The sequence below is a fragment of the Ranitomeya imitator genome, chromosome 5, assembly GCF_032444005.1.
Source record: "Ranitomeya imitator isolate aRanImi1 chromosome 5, aRanImi1.pri, whole genome shotgun sequence".
NCBI lineage: Eukaryota > Metazoa > Chordata > Amphibia > Anura > Dendrobatidae > Ranitomeya > Ranitomeya imitator.
The window spans coordinates 432,990,982-433,007,827 of record NC_091286.1 but is presented as its reverse complement, the minus strand read 5'-3'; the positions used below and the strand labels follow the sequence as shown (position 1 = coordinate 433,007,827).

General features: G+C 45.8%; 1 protein-coding gene across 1 annotated transcript; it reads right to left on the bottom strand.

Annotated features, from left to right (window-relative positions):
• Positions 1–1,849: 1,849 nt before the first annotated feature.
• On the bottom strand, positions 1,850–5,512 carry LOC138680796 (uncharacterized). Its single transcript, XM_069768046.1, has 2 exons — positions 4,349–5,512; positions 1,850–2,165 (listed from the first exon to the last, which is right to left on the bottom strand). The coding sequence occupies exons 1-2, from the start codon at positions 5,397–5,399 to the stop codon at positions 1,921–1,923; spliced, it is 1,296 nt and encodes a 431-aa protein (XP_069624147.1). The 5' UTR covers positions 5,400–5,512; the 3' UTR covers positions 1,850–1,920.
• Positions 5,513–16,846: the final 11,334 nt, after the last annotated feature.

Genomic DNA, 16,846 nt, shown 5'->3' with positions numbered 1-16,846 from the left:
AGTACTGAAAGCTGCATTCTGATTGATTGCTATGGTGAGGAATGGCAGATTTTTTTTTTTAAAACAGAGTTCAGAAGAGTGTGGTGGTGTGCTTACCACGATTGCTTTCAGTATTTAGTGGTTGTGTTGGATTACGACTGTTTCTAATAACGTGTTTGAAATGGCTACCAAGGGGTGTCATCATTCACTCGACAACTCTTGCTACATTTACAGTTGTTTTGTAGAGAAGAAACAATGAAGGAACATTACAGACTTCGTTAGAAAAGTGTATTATGTGTACTAAAAGGCACAATAATTAATCTAATATATAAAGCTGAATGTGTGTGTGTATGTGTGTATGTATGTGTGTATGTCCAGGACTGGCATCTGCACCGTCGCAGTTACAGCCACAAAACTTTGCACAGTCACACGTCTGGACCCCGAGAGCGTCATAGGCTATGTTGTAAGGGGAAATTTTAACCCCGCGCTTTCCAATTCACCAAACAATTTTGCCCCTATCTACATAATGGGGAAAAAGTGAAAGGAAAAGTGTTGGAGGCAAATTGACAGCTGCCAGATGTGAACAAGGGGGACTTAAAGAATGAGCGCAATGGCGCCAAAGAGTATATACCGTACAGTTGCTAAGGTGGGGCCCCGACATGGGATACTCACCACACAGGGGGATATGAAGACACACACACAAAATGCGCCACACACAACCACGTGCTTGAACACATATACCACCCTCAGCACACATTTCACCACACATACATCAACCTCGCCACATAAAAGTTGAAACACAAAAGTCACCGCTCAAAACTCGCCACGCGCAAAATTTGCCACATGCAAAACTCGCCACATGCAAAACTAGGTTCACGCAAGACTAGCCACATGTACAAAACTCACCTCATGGAAAACTCGCCACACGCAAAACTTGCACACGTGGAAAAATTGCCACATGCACAAAAGTTGCAACACATTCAAAAGTTAGCTCATAGAAAACTTGCACATACACGAAAATGCACCACACATAAAACTCGCCATGCGCAAAACACCATGCGCAAAACTTGCTGCACACAACTTGCTACACTAACCTGTCACATAGTAGCAAACTGAAAAACGCACCAAGTATGAGGACCACTTCATAATAATAAAAGATAGTTAGGCACATATATTAAGATATGAAGCCCCCAAACTGGTAATGGAGTAATCAGGACTCACCAAACTACAATATAGACCACCACACAGAACAAATGGTGAATACGTCCACAGATACACAAAATTAGAGAACCTTTATTGATTAAAATCACATACAAGGAAATAATGGGGGCAAAGCCGGACACAGCGGCACAGCACGCTAAGCAGCAAACAATGGGAGTACACACATGCTAGTAGATGGTCACCAGCGCAAGTGCGCCGCCTAATAGGCAAAAATACTCAAGTATCATAACGACATCTATAAGGGTGACCTTACCAAAGTTCGTATACACCGGCACATGTGGGCTCCCACCCTCCCCGACGCGCGTTTCGGAAGCAAGATGCTTCCTTCCTCAGGGGGCGTGCCAAAAGGAACGCTGGAGCGATCTAAATACAGCTCAGACCGGATGTAGTCACGACTTGCTGCACGCCGAAGACACACCTCTCCCAGCACCTGACGTCAACGCTGATGCTGGTACACATGGGGCCCCATGTGACCAAACAGCAAGCGATGAACGCCGAGCAGGGGGAGGACCAGACACGGCGCTGCAGCACCAAGTGGCCATCTTAGAACTGGTAAATTTGCCAGTATTGCGCTGCAAGTTGCAGCACAGCAAAATGCAGATCGCCTCATATATTAACCCATTTATAACAAATATATATCGGAAACATACCAAAGACAAATATATACATAGATATAACAAAGAGAGACTACATATGAATAGACAAGAATATATGCACGTGTCATGCTAACACAGATATCTCTACCATAACAGCCCACAAATACATAACGTATCTCCATATACATACATATGTGTGCCCACAGTACCTAACAAAATCACATAAATCATAAACAGGGCGCAATAATAAAGAAATAATGACAAGGAATATCCACATAGGCATATATACACATAACAAACACAGCATATCTTCATCTTGATAGCTCAACACCGCTCCTCCAGCACCGAACGACATCCAAGATAGGGATACTAGAAAATTAAAAGATATATATGAATTAAAACCACAATAAGATAAAAACCTTTGAAGCTGAGTGCGCCATACCACCTTAATACACATCAGCAGGAGGACCCCAGAAAGGGGGCAAATGAGAGACACTCATTCAAGCCATTGGGATGAACAGTGTTCAGAGCCCAAATCCATCTGGTCTCAAGCTGAGACAGGCGCTTAGATAGGCCCCCCCCACGTATATTTATTTTCAGGGACTCGATGCCACGCACCTTTAAGAGAGTGCCATCAGAATTGTGAAAATCCCTGAAATGGCGTGGTATTGTTTTCAGGGTGGAAGCGTCCGCGTGACCAACTGCCGCCTGAATACCCAACACGTGTTCGCGAATCCTCACCTTAAGCTGGCGTGTAGTCAAACCAACGTAAATAAGCCCGCACGGGCACGTAGCATAATAAATGACATATCTCGAAGTGCAGGTAATACGTTGGCGTATAGAAAAAGACTTCGTACCATCCGCATTGGTGAAGCTATCACACCGAACAACATCAGGGCAGGCGACACATTTGCCGCACGGAACACAACCACCCCTTATGGGAAACCTATTCAAAAAGGTGGGTAGCACCTGCTCCGGATAATGGCTCGAGACCAGATGGTCTCTCAGATTTTTTGCCCTCCTGAAGGATATCAACGGTACTGAAGGGAGAAATTTTTTAAGAACCGGATCGGCTTTAAGAATCGGCCATGCCTTCAGCAAACAGGAACGAACCCTATCAGAGCGGGAACTAAATGTCGTCACAAATCTAACAGTATCAACATCCTCCCTCCGCCTGGATGTATTATCATATAGGAGGTTATGGTGAGAGGCATGCTTAGCGCGATGATACGCTACCTTCACCATCCTACGACTATATCCACGTTCGTAGAAGCGCTGCCTTAGCTCCTCAGCCCTAGACTCGAAGTCACCATCAGACGAGCATATCCTGCGGAGACGGAGAAATTGTCCCACAGGCACAGAGCGAATCATGTGCCTAGGATGACCTGAAGAGGCCAAAAGTAATGTATTAGTAGCCGTCTCTTTTCTAAATATGTCCGTTTGCAATGTACCAGAGGCATCTCGTCTGATGGTGACATCGAGAAAATCCAATGACCAATAATCAAAGGAAAAAGTCAAATGCACATTAAGGTCATTGCTGTTCAAAGTGAGGATCAATTGCTCAAGGTCGACGGGAGTGCCCTGCCAGATGAAAAAGATGTCGTCAATGTATCGTGTCCAAAATGGGACACGGTCCATTAACCCCTGTTCATCTGACAGGAAGAGGTCCCTCTCCCACAGCCCCAAAAATAGACCGGCATAGGCGGGCGCAAAGGCCGCACCCATGGCGGTCCCTTGGAGCTGAAGGTAGAAGGACCCCTTAAAAACAAAAAAGTTATGAGTGAGAGTGAACTCCAATAGTTCCAGCAGAAGTTCTCTCAAGCCTAATGGCATAGATGATGATCCAAGGAAGTAACGTACGGCAGCAAGGCCGTCCTTGTGCCTGATATTTGTATATAATGATTCAACATCCGCTGAAACTAGAAGAGTATCACTCTCCAAACACAACCCGTCGACCCTGCGCAAGAGATCTCCAGTATCCCTCAGAAAGGAAGGGAGGCTCATCACGAGGGGCTGGAGATGGTAATCAATCCATTTATTAACATGGTCCAAAAAGTTCCCTCTACCAGATACGATAGGTCTGCCAGGTGGCGCGGAGGCATTCTTGTGTATCTTAGGGAGGAGGTACAGTGTGGCAATCGTCGGCTCAGGGACCACCAAAGCCGCTGCTAACTCCTTGGAGACAATGCCGTCCTGGAGGGCACGTGTAAGGATGACATCTAACTGACCAGTATATGCCGAGAGGGGGTTATAGGTGAGCCGTCTATAGCAGGTGGTATTATTCAGCTGACGGTACACCTCCCTCTCATACATATTGGTTGGCCACAGGACGACATTGCCACCTTTATCAGCCGGCTTAATAATTGTGTTGGGAAGTCCCTGGAGATAACTCAGCCTACGCCTCTCCTCCCGTGTAAGATTGTCATTCACAACAAATTGTGGTATTTTATACAACTCCTCCAACACCACCTGTACAAACACATCGATACTGGAACATGATGATAACGGAGGGAACTTAGTGGACCGGGGACGAATGGAAGGTGGAATCTTACCTCCTTCCCCCATATGTTCACTGGCCAGCTCCTCGAGTATCCTTAGAGCCTCCTGTTCCTCTTCTGTGGGGAAAAGAGAATGCAAACGATTGGTATTAAAATATCTTTTGAACAGCAATGACCTCGCAAAAATGTGCAAATCTTTTATCGTAGAAAATAAATTAAAGCCAGAAGTAGGAGCAAAAGACAGGCCCCTACCAAGTAAAGACAAATCAGTAGCAGATAGAGGATGTTGAGTCAAGTTAATCACCTTGTTATCTTTGTGCGACACCGACAAGGATTTTCTTTTATATGGGTGGTAAGCGTGATCACGGAGTCTTATGGCCCCTGAATTATCAGCCGCTGATCCAGATATAGATGACACATCTGATTGGCCACTCAAAGAGGAAATAGAGGTACTTGATCCACTCCTCTGTAAATGGGAGCTATTCCTCTTCCTCCAGAGATAGACACTTTTGGACTGATAGTCTTTTAAGTCCCTAGTATATTTAACCCTTTGATTATTCTGGATTCTTTTAACTAGGTCGTCCGTGGATTTCTCCAAGCTAGATTCAAACTGTTGAATCCTATCAGGTGGACATCCACTTCGGATCTCAGCTTGTGCTGTGTCAATCAGACCATCAAGGTCATTAATACTGGTAGTGTTCATATCTACTAGTAGCTGCATAAGGACAGCAGAACAATTGTTACACGCTTCCTCCCATTTATTAATGAATGTAACGTCATCCACTGGAAAAGATGGAACAACCCGCACCCGTAATCCTCTTGGGATCATTCCATTAGATATATATTTGCCAAGGAACGACCGATTCCACCATAATCTCAATCGCCTATCCAACAGTGATTTCATGTCAGCAAACTTCTTATCCCAACCAGGGTCCCCCTGCTGATGTGAACCAGCCACGCCGCCATCAAAAACCTTGTCCATATGCTCAAGCCATGCCTTCTCTCTGGCTCGAAAATCCATTGCGTAGATCAAAGGACCTGTGCATAACACAGAGAACAGATAATAGCAAACTGAAAAACGCACCAAGTATGAGGACCACTTCATAATAATAAAAAATAGTTAGGCACATATATTAAGATATGAAGCCCCCAAACTGGTAATGGAGTAATCAGGACTCACCAAACTACAATATAGACCACCACACAGAACAAATGGTGAATACGTCCACAGATACACAAAATTAGAGAACCTTTATTGATTAAAATCACATACAAGGAAATAATGGGGGCAAAGCCGGACACAGCGGCACAGCACGCTAAGCAGCAAACAATGGGAGTACACACATGCTAGTAGATGGTCACCAGCGCAAGTGCGCCGCCTAATAGGCAAAAATACTCAAGTATCATAACGACATCTATAAGGGTGACCTTACCAAAGTTCGTATACACCGGCACATGTGGGCTCCCACCCTCCTCGACGCGCGTTTCGGAAGCAAGATGCTTCCTTCCTCAGGGGGCGTGCCAAAAGGAACGCTGGAGCGATCTAAATACAGCTCAGACCGGATGTAGTCACGACTTGCTGCACGCCGAAGACACACCTCTCCCAGCACCTGACGTCAACGCTGATGCTGGTACACATGGGGCCCCATGTGACCAAACAGCAAGCGATGAACGCCGAGCAGGGGGAGGACCAGACACGGCGCTGCAGCACCAAGTGGCCATCTTAGAACTGGTAAATTTGCCAGTATTGCGCTGCAAGTTGCAGCACAGCAAAATGCAGATCGCCTCATATATTAAACCATTTATAACAAATATATATCGGAAACATACCAAAGACAAATATATACATAGATATAACAAAGAGAGACTACATATGAATAGACAAGAATATATGCACGTGTCATGCTAACACAGATATCTCTACCATAACAGCCCACAAATACATAACGTATCTCCATATACATACATATGTGTGCCCACAGTACCTAACAAAATCACATAAATCATAAACAGGGCGCAATAATAAAGAAATAATGACAAGGAATATCCACATAGGCATATATACACATAACAAACACAGCATATCTTCATCTTGATAGCTCAACACCGCTCCTCCAGCACCGAACGACATCCAAGATAGGGATACTAGAAAATTAAAAGATATATATGAATTAAAACCACAATAAGATAAAAACCTTTGAAGCTGAGTGCGCCATACCACCTTAATACACATCAGCAGGAGGACCCCAGAAAGGGGGCAAATGAGAGACACTCATTCAAGCCATTGGGATGAACAGTGTTCAGAGCCCAAATCCATCTGGTCTCAAGCTGAGACAGGCGCTTAGATAGGCCCCCCCCACGTATATTTATTTTCAGGGACTCGATGCCACGCACCTTTAAGAGAGTGCCATCAGAATTGTGAAAATCCCTGAAATGGTGTGGTATTGTTTTCAGGGTGGAAGCGCCCTGCTCGGCGTTCATCGCTTGCTGTTTGATCACATGGGGCCCCATGTGTACCAGCATCAGCGGTGACGTCAGGTGCTGGGAGAGGTGTGTCTTCGGCGTGCAGCAAGTCGTGACTACATCCGGTCTGAGCTGTATTTAGATCGCTCCAGCGTTCCTTTTGGCACGCCCCCTGAGGAAGGAAGCATCTTGCTTCCGAAACGCGCGTCGGGGAGGGTGGGAGCCCACATGTGCCGGTGTATACGAACTTTGGTAAGGTCACCCTTATAGATGTCGTTATGATACTTGAGTATTTTTGCCTATTAGGCGGCGCACTTGCGCTGGTGACCATCTACTAGCATGTGTGTACTCCCATTGTTTGCTGCTTAGCGTGCTGTGCCGCTGTGTCCGGCTTTGCCCCCATTATTTCCTTGTATGTGATTTTAATCAATAAAGGTTCTCTAATTTTGTGTATCTGTGGACGTATTCACCATTTGTTCTGTGTGGTGGTCTATATTGTAGTTTGGTGAGTCCTGATTACTCCATTACCAGTTTGGGGGCTTCATATCTTAATATATGTGCCTAACTATTTTTTATTATTATGAAGTGGTCCTCATACTTGGTGCGTTTTTCAGTTTGCTATTATCTGTTCTCTGTGTTATGCACAGGTCCTTTGATCTACGCAATGGATTTTCGAGCCAGAGAGAAGGCATGGCTTGAGCATATGGACAAGGTTTTTGATGGCGGCGTGGCTGGTTCACATCAGCAGGGGGACCCTGGTTGGGATAAGAAGTTTGCTGACATGAAATCACTGTTGGATAGGCGATTGAGATTATGGTGGAATCGGTCGTTCCTTGGCAAATATATATCTAATGGAATGATCCCAAGAGGATTACGGGTGCGGGTTGTTCCATCTTTTCCAGTGGATGACGTTACATTCATTAATAAATGGGAGGAAGCGTGTAACAATTGTTCTGCTGTCCTTATGCAGCTACTAGTAGATATGAACACTACCAGTATTAATGACCTTGATGGTCTGATTGACACAGCACAAGCTGAGATCCGAAGTGGATGTCCACCTGATAGGATTCAACAGTTTGAATCTAGCTTGGAGAAATCCACGGACGACCTAGTTAAAAGAATCCAGAATAATCAAAGGGTTAAATATACTAGGGACTTAAAAGACTATCAGTCCAAAAGTGTCTATCTCTGGAGGAAGAGGAATAGCTCCCATTTACAGAGGAGTGGATCAAGTACCTCTATTTCCTCTTTGAGTGGCCAATCAGATGTGTCATCTATATCTGGATCAGCGGCTGATAATTCAGGGGCCATAAGACTCCGTGATCACGCTTACCACCCATATAAAAGAAAATCCTTGTCGGTGTCGCACAAAGATAACAAGGTGATTAACTTGACTCAACATCCTCTATCTGCTACTGATTTGTCTTTACTTGGTAGGGGCCTGTCTTTTGCTCCTACTTCTGGCTTTAATTTATTTTCTACGATAAAAGATTTGCACATTTTTGCGAGGTCATTGCTGTTCAAAAGATATTTTAATACCAATCGTTTGCATTCTCTTTTCCCCACAGAAGAGGAACAGGAGGCTCTAAGGATACTCGAGGAGCTGGCCAGTGAACATATGGGGGAAGGAGGTAAGATTCCACCTTCCATTCGTCCCCGGTCCACTAAGTTCCCTCCGTTATCATCATGTTCCAGTATCGATGTGTTTGTACAGGTGGTGTTGGAGGAGTTGTATAAAATACCACAATTTGTTGTGAATGACAATCTTACACGGGAGGAGAGGCGTAGGCTGAGTTATCTCCAGGGACTTCCCAACACAATTATTAAGCCGGCTGATAAAGGTGGCAATGTCGTCCTGTGGCCAACCAATATGTATGAGAGGGAGGTGTACCGTCAGCTGAATAATACCACCTGCTATAGACGGCTCACCTATAACCCCCTCTCGGCATATACTGGTCAGTTAGATGTCATCCTTACACGTGCCCTCCAGGACGGCATTGTCTCCAAGGAGTTAGCAGCGGCTTTGGTGGTCCCTGAGCCGACGATTGCCACACTGTACCTCCTCCCTAAGATACACAAGAATGCCTCCGCGCCACCTGGCAGACCTATCGTATCTGGTAGAGGGAACTTTTTGGACCATGTTAATAAATGGATTGATTACCATCTCCAGCCCCTCGTGATGAGCCTCCCTTCCTTTCTGAGGGATACTGGAGATCTCTTGCGCAGGGTCGACGGGTTGTGTTTGGAGACTGATACTCTTCTAGTTTCAGCGGATGTTGAATCATTATATACAAATATCAGGCACAAGGACGGCCTTGCTGCCGTACGTTACTTCCTTGGATCATCATCTATGCCATTAGGCTTGAGAGAACTTCTGCTGGAACTATTGGAGTTCACTCTCACTCATAACTTTTTTGTTTTTAAGGGGTCCTTCTACCTTCAGCTCCAAGGGACCGCCATGGGTGCGGCCTTTGCGCCCGCCTATGCCGGTCTATTTTTGGGGCTGTGGGAGAGGGACCTCTTCCTGTCAGATGAACAGGGGTTAATGGACCGTGTCCCATTTTGGACACGATACATTGACGACATCTTTTTCATCTGGCAGGGCACTCCCGTCGACCTTGAGCAATTGATCCTCACTTTGAACAGCAATGACCTTAATGTGCATTTGACTTTTTCCTTTGATTATTGGTCATTGGATTTTCTCGATGTCACCATCAGACGAGATGCCTCTGGTACATTGCAAACGGACATATTTAGAAAAGAGACGGCTACTAATACATTACTTTTGGCCTCTTCAGGTCATCCTAGGCACATGATTCGCTCTGTGCCTGTGGGACAATTTCTCCGTCTCCGCAGGATATGCTCGTCTGATGGTGACTTCGAGTCTAGGGCTGAGGAGCTAAGGCAGCGCTTCTACGAACGTGGATATAGTCGTAGGATGGTGAAGGTAGCGTATCATCGCGCTAAGCATGCCTCTCGCCATAACCTCCTATATGATAATACATCCAGGCGGAGGGAGGATGTTGATACTGTTAGATTTGTGACGACATTTAGTTCCCGCTCTGATAGGGTTCGTTCCTGTTTGCTGAAGGCATGGCCGATTCTTAAAGCCGATCCGGTTCTTAAAAAATTTCTCCCTTCAGTACCGTTGATATCCTTCAGGAGGGCAAAAAATCTGAGAGACCATCTGGTCTCGAGCCATTATCCGGAGCAGGTGCTACCCACCTTTTTGAATAGGTTTCCCATGACGGGTGGTTGTGTTCCGTGCGGCAAATGTGTCGCCTGCCCTAATGTTGTTCGGTGTGATAGCTTCACCAATGCGGATGGTACGAAGTCTTTTTCTATACGCCAACGTATTACCTGCACTTCGAGATATGTCATTTATTATGCTACGTGCCCGTGCGGGCTTATTTACGTTGGTTTGACTACACGCCAGCTTAAGGTGAGGATTCGCGAACACGTGTTGGGTATTCAGGCGGCAGTTGGTCACGCGGACGCTTCCACCCTGAAAACAATACCACGCCATTTCAGGGATTTTCACAATTCTGATGGCACTCTCTTAAAGGTGCGTGGCATCGAGTCCCTGAAAATAAATATACGTGGGGGGGGCCTATCTAAGCGCCTGTCTCAGCTTGAGACCAGATGGATTTGGGCTCTGAACACTGTTCATCCCAATGGCTTGAATGAGTGTCTCTCATTTGCCCCCTTTCTGGGGTCCTCCTGCTGATGTGTATTAAGGTGGTATGGCGCACTCAGCTTCAAAGGTTTTTATCTTATTGTGCTTTTAATTCATATATATCTTTTAATTTTCTAGTATCCCTATCTTGGATGTCGTTCGGTGCTGGAGGAGCGGTGTTGAGCTATCAAGATGAAGATATGCTGTGTTTGTTATGTGTATATATGCCTATGTGGATATTCCTTGTCATTATTTCTTTATTATTGCGCCCTGTTTATGATTTATGTGATTTTGTTAGGTACTGTGGGCACACATATGTATGTATATGGAGATACGTTATGTATTTGTGGGCTGTTATGGTAGAGATATCTGTGTTAGCATGACACGTGCATATATTCTTGTCTATTCATATGTAGTCTCTCTTTGTTATATCTATGTATATATTTGTCTTTGGTATGTTTCCGATATATATTTGTTATAAATGGTTTAATATATGAGGCGATCTGCATTTTGCTGTGCTGCAACTTGCAGCGCAATACTGGCAAATTTACCAGTTCTAAGATGGCCACTTGGTGCTGCAGCGCCGTGTCTGGTCCTCCCCCTGCTCGGCGTTCATCGCTTGCTGTTTGGTCACATGGGGCCCCATGTGTACCAGCATCAGCGGTGACGTCAGGTGCTGGGAGAGGTGTGTCTTCGGCGTGCAGCAAGTCGTGACTACATCCGGTCTGAGCTGTATTTAGATCGCTCCAGCGTTCCTTTTGGCACGCCCCCTGAGGAAGGAAGCATCTTGCTTCCGAAACGCGCGTCGGGGAGGGTGGGAGCCCACATGTGCCGGTGTATACGAACTTTGGTAAGGTCACCCTTATAGATGTCGTTATGATACTTGAGTATTTTTGCCTATTAGGCGGCGCACTTGCGCTGGTGACCATCTACTAGCATGTGTGTACTCCCATTGTTTGCTGCTTAGCGTGCTGTGCCGCTGTGTCCGGCTTTGCCCCCATTATTTCCTTGTATGTGATTTTAATCAATAAAGGTTCTCTAATTTTGTGTATCTGTGGACGTATTCACCATTTGTTCTGTGTGGTGGTCTATAACCTGTCACATGCAACTCGACACACAAAAAGTTGCTACACGCATGTCGCCACACGAAACTCATCTCATAAAAGTCGCTACATGCATGTCGCCACATGCAACTCAACACACACAACTTGACACATGAAACTCGCCCTAAAACACATGCAAGTCTGGTATTATCCTTCAAAGGCTGGGGATTTATCAGGCTGCCAATTTAGCTTACAAATACTGAGGTAAAAATACTGACCAAATAACGTGTGAACGAGGTCTAATACAGGAGGAGATGACACACAGATATATACTATATACAGGAGGAGATGACATACAGGTACATACTATATACAGGGGAGATGACACACAGGTATATACTATATACAAGAGGAGATGACATACAGGTATATACTATATACAGGAGGAGATGACTTACACTTATATACTATATACAGGAGGAGATGACATACAGGTATATACTCTATACAGGAGGAGATGACATACAGGTATATACTATATACAGGAGGAGATGACATACAGGTATATACTATAAAAAAGAGATGACACATAGGTATATAGAGGAGATGACATACAGCAGGTATATACTATATACAGGGAAGATGACATATAGGTATATACTATATACAGGAGATGACATACAGGTATATACGTTATATAGGAGGAGATGACATACAGGTATATACTATATACAGAAGAGATGACATACAGGTATATACTATATACAGGAGGAGATGATACATAGGTATATACAATATATAGGAGGAGATGACATACAGCAGGTATATACTATTTACAGGGGTGATGACATATAGGTATATACTATATACAGGGGAAATAACATACAGGTGTATATTACTACAGTAGATGGTGGCCCGATTCTAACGCATCGGGTATTCTAGAATATGTATATATGTATATAGCAGCCACATAGTACTGTATATAGCACAGGCCACGTAGTATATAGGAGTACTACGTGGCCTGTGGTATATACTATGTGGCTGCTATATACATACATACATATTGTAGAATTCCCGATGCATTAACTCCTTAATGACCGCCGATACGCCTTTTAACGGTGGCAGTTAAGGGTACTTAAACCACAGCGCCGGCTGTGGAAAAAGTAAATAGCACCCCCCAGAGTCAGATTTTCTCCGGCGTCTCGGCTGCCGGGGGTAGCCGAGACCCCAGAGAACATGATACGGGGTTTTTTTTACCGACGCCTCTTTTGCGATCGCCGGTAATTAACCGTTTACCGGCGATCGCAAAAAAAACCCCAAAATACGATTTCCCTTTTAATATCTCTGTCCTCCGATGTGATCGCACATCAAAGGACAGAGAAAAGGGGTCCCCGATAGCCCCCCGGTACTCACCTGCCTCCCCCGGTGCTCCTTGTGGCTCCTGATGGGCGCCGCCATCTTTTTCCGGCAAAAAAATGGCGGGCGCATGCGCAGTACGCCCGCCGGCCGCCACTGGGAGGATCTTTGGGGGTCTCGGCTGCTGGGGGTAGCCGAGACCCAAAAAAACATGATCGGGGTCAGCTATACCGACCCCTGTTTTGCAATCGCCGGTAATTAACTGTTTACCGGCGATCACAAAAAGAAAAAAAAACGATGTGTAATTCTCTGTCCTCTGATGTGATCGCACATCAGAGGACAGAGAAATAGGGGGATTCGGGGACCCTATTATACTCACCGATGTCCCTAGGTCCTCCTGCTTCTTCTCCTAGCCGTTTACGTCTTCTTTGGGAAACAAAATGGCGGGCGCATGCGCAGTGCGCCCGCCATCTGTCGCCATCTGCCGGCCGGCAGGAGAAAGCAGTTGGGGCTAAATTTAGGGTTAGGGTTAGGGTTGAGGCTAAATTTAGGGTTAGGGTTGGGGCTAAATTTAGGGTTAGGGTCAGAGGCGTAGCTAGAGCTTTTGCCGCCCGGGGCTGTTCCCGAGTTTGGCGCCCCCCCACCCCCGGCTCAATACACACAAAGGTTACCAAAAATGGTTTTCCTGTTTTGTAGAACTTAAACTGGGCCTAATGGTGTCACCCCCACATGCCACACCTGTGACTTAATACCACCACACCATGACCAGGCCACATAGTGACCGAATAATACTACATACAAGGGACAAATACCACCGCACCATTTCCAGACCACATATTACCACCACATAGTGACTGAATACTACAATACTGATCAGTAATAAAAAAAAAACCCACAATACTATCACCATAAGTGCCAGTATTCACAGGAGATCTGTACTTAGTATGCAGTGTCTGTGTAGAGGTAATACAGAGATCACTGGTGACATTATACACAGGACCTCTATATAGTATACAGTGTATAGTGTCAGTGTATAGGTAACACTGACTCACCAGTGACGTCTCTAGGTGAAGTCCTTCATCTTTCATCTAGCACAGACCGCCATCATTCCTTCCAGCCAGGACTCGTTTCTGCAGGAAATAACACAGTTATCTCGAGCTCCGCTTGCAGAACACATTACTTAATTTTTCACAACTTCTACATTACATCACATGAAGAAAAAAAGGTGATATAGTGTCACTCTGCACAGTAACAGGCCTGCCCCCCATTTAAAACAGTATACTCAAAAAATAAAATAAATACATCACTGCAGTAATAATATCCCTTAATTATCCCCTATGGTAACACTATTCCCCACCCTGGCCCCGTTTATCTCATTCCTGGCTCCAGCCATATGTTCTCGCATCCTGCCCTCATGAGTATCCATTCTACCCCATATGATCTCCCCATCCTGCCCCACCAGCCTCCATCGTATCCGTCCTGCCCCATGATCCAATCCTGCCCCGTGTCTCCAATCATGCCCCGTATCTACATTCTGCCCATGCCTCAAGTCCTGCCCCCAGTGTGTCCAGCATATTACCCCCATGTTGTCCAGCAATCTGCCCCAGTGTGTCCAGCATATTACCCCCATGTTGTCCAGCAATCTGTCCCAGTGTGTTCAGCATATTACCCCCAGTGTGTCCAGCAATCTGCCCCAGTATGTCCAGCACTGCCCCCAGTGTGTCCAGCAATCTGCCCCAGTGTCCAGCCTTTCCCCAGTGTGTCCAGCAGTCTGCCCCAGTGTGTCCAGCATATTACCCCCAGTGTCCAGCATTGCCCCAGTGTGTCCAGCATATTACCCCCAGTGTGTCCAGCAATCTGCCCCAGTGTCCAGCATTGCCCCAGTGTGTCCAGAAGTCTGCCCCAGGGTCTCCAGCATTGCCTCAATGTGTCCAGAAATCTGCCCCAGGGTCTCCAGTATTGCCCCAGTGTGTCCAGCAATCTGCCCCATGGTCTCCTGTATTGCCCCAGTGTGTCCAGCATTCTGCCCCATGGTCTCCAGTATTGCCCCGGTGTGTCCAGCAATCTGCCCCATGGTCTCCTGTATTGCCCCAGTGTGTCCAGCATTCTGCCCCATGGTCTCCAGTATTGCCCCGGTGTGTCCAGCAATCTGCCCCATGGTCTCCAGTATTGCCCCGGCGTGTCCAGCAATCTGCCCCATGGTCTCCAGTATTGCCCCAGTATGTCCAGAAGTCTGCCCCTACGCCACTGGTTAGGGTTAGGGTTGGGGCTAAATTTAAGGTTAGGGTTGGGGCTAAATTTAGGGTTAGGGTTAGGGTTGGGGCTAAATATAGGGTTAGGGTTGGGGCTAAATTTAGGGTTAGGCTTCTTTCACACTTGCGTCGGTACGGGGCCGTCGCAATGCGTCGGCCCAACATACCGACGCACATTGTGAAAATTGTGCACAACGTGGGCAGCGGATACAGTTTTTCAATGCATCCGCTGCCAAATCTATGTCCTGGGGAGGAGGGGGCGGAGTTACGGCCACGCATGCGCGGTCAGAAATGGCGGACGCGACGTACAAAAAAACATTACATTGAACGTTTTTTGTGCCGACGGTCCTCCAAAACACAACTGATCCAGTGCACATTGCGATCCATTGGCAATACAAGTTTATGGGCAAAAACGCATCCTGCGGGCACATTTGCAAGATCCGTTTTTTGTCCAAAATGACAGATTGCGACTTGTGCCAAACGACGCAAGTGTGAAAGTAGCCTTAGGGCTAGGGTTAGGGTTGGGGCTAAAGTTAGGGTTAGGGCTAGGGTTGGGGCTAAAGTTAGGGTTAGGGTTGCGGCTAAAGTTAGGGCTAGGGTTGCGGCTAAAGTTAAGGTTAGAGTTGGGATTAGGGTTAGGGTTTGGATTAGAGTTGGTATTAGGGTTAGGGTTGGCATTAGGGTTTCGCTTGGGATTAGGGATAGGTTTGGGATTAGGGTTAAGGTTAGGGTTGTGATTAGGGGTGTATTGGGATTAGGGTTAGGTTTGAGGTTAGGGTTGAAATTAGGATTAGGGGTGTGTTCGATTTGGGGTTTTGATTAGGGTTATGGTTAGGGTTGACATTAGGTTATTTTGGGGTAAGGGTTGTGATTAGGATTATGGATTGGGTTGGGATTAGGGTTACGGGTGTGTTGGGGTTAGGGTTGGAGTTAGAATTGGGGGGTTTAGGTACATTAGGGGGTCTCCAAACACGACAGCCAAATTTGCGCTCAAAAAGTCAAATTGTGCTCCCTCCCTTCTGAGCTCTGCCGTGCGCCTAAACAGTGGTTTACCCCCACATATGGGGTATCAACGTACTCAGGAGAAATTGCACAACAACTTTTGTGGTCTAATTTCTCCTGTTACCCTTGTGAAAATAAAAATTTGGGGGCAAAAATATCATTTTTGTAGAAAAAATGTGATTTTTTATTTTCACGGCTCTACGTTATAAACTTCTGTGAAGCACTTGGGGGTTCAAAGTTCTCACCACACATCTAGATAAGTTCCTTGGGGGGTCTAGTTTCCAAAATGGGGTCACTTGTGGGGGGTTACTACTGTTTAGGTACTTCAAGGGCTCTCTAAACGTGACATGGCGTCCGATCTCAATTCCAGCCAATTCTGCATTGAAAAAGTCAAACGGCACTCCTTCTCTTCCAAGCTCTGCGGTGCGCCCAAAAAGTGGTTTATCCCCACATATGGGGTATCGACGTATTCAGGAGAAACTGCATAACAAAATTTATGGTTACATTTCTGTTTTTACACATGTGAAAATTAAAAAAAATGGTTCTGAATTAAAATGTTTGCAAAAAAAGTTAAATGTTCATTTTTTCCTTCCACATTGTTTCAGTTCCTGTGAAGCACGTAAAGGGTTAACTTCTTGAATGTGGTTTTGAGAACCTAGAGGGGTGCAGTTTTTCGAATGATGTCACACTTCATTATTTTCTATCATATAGACCCCTCAAAATGACTTAAAATGTGATGTGGTCCCTAAAAAAAATGGTG

Coding starts and splice junctions, on each gene's coding strand:
- LOC138680796 (XM_069768046.1), bottom strand. CDS start 5,399: ATGAAGTGGTCCTCATACTTGGTGCGTTTTTCAGTTTGCTATTATCTG. Junction 2,166..4,348: donor TGAACATATGGGGGAAGGAG/GTAAGATTCCAC, acceptor TTAATTTTCTAG/TATCCCTATCTTGGATGTCG.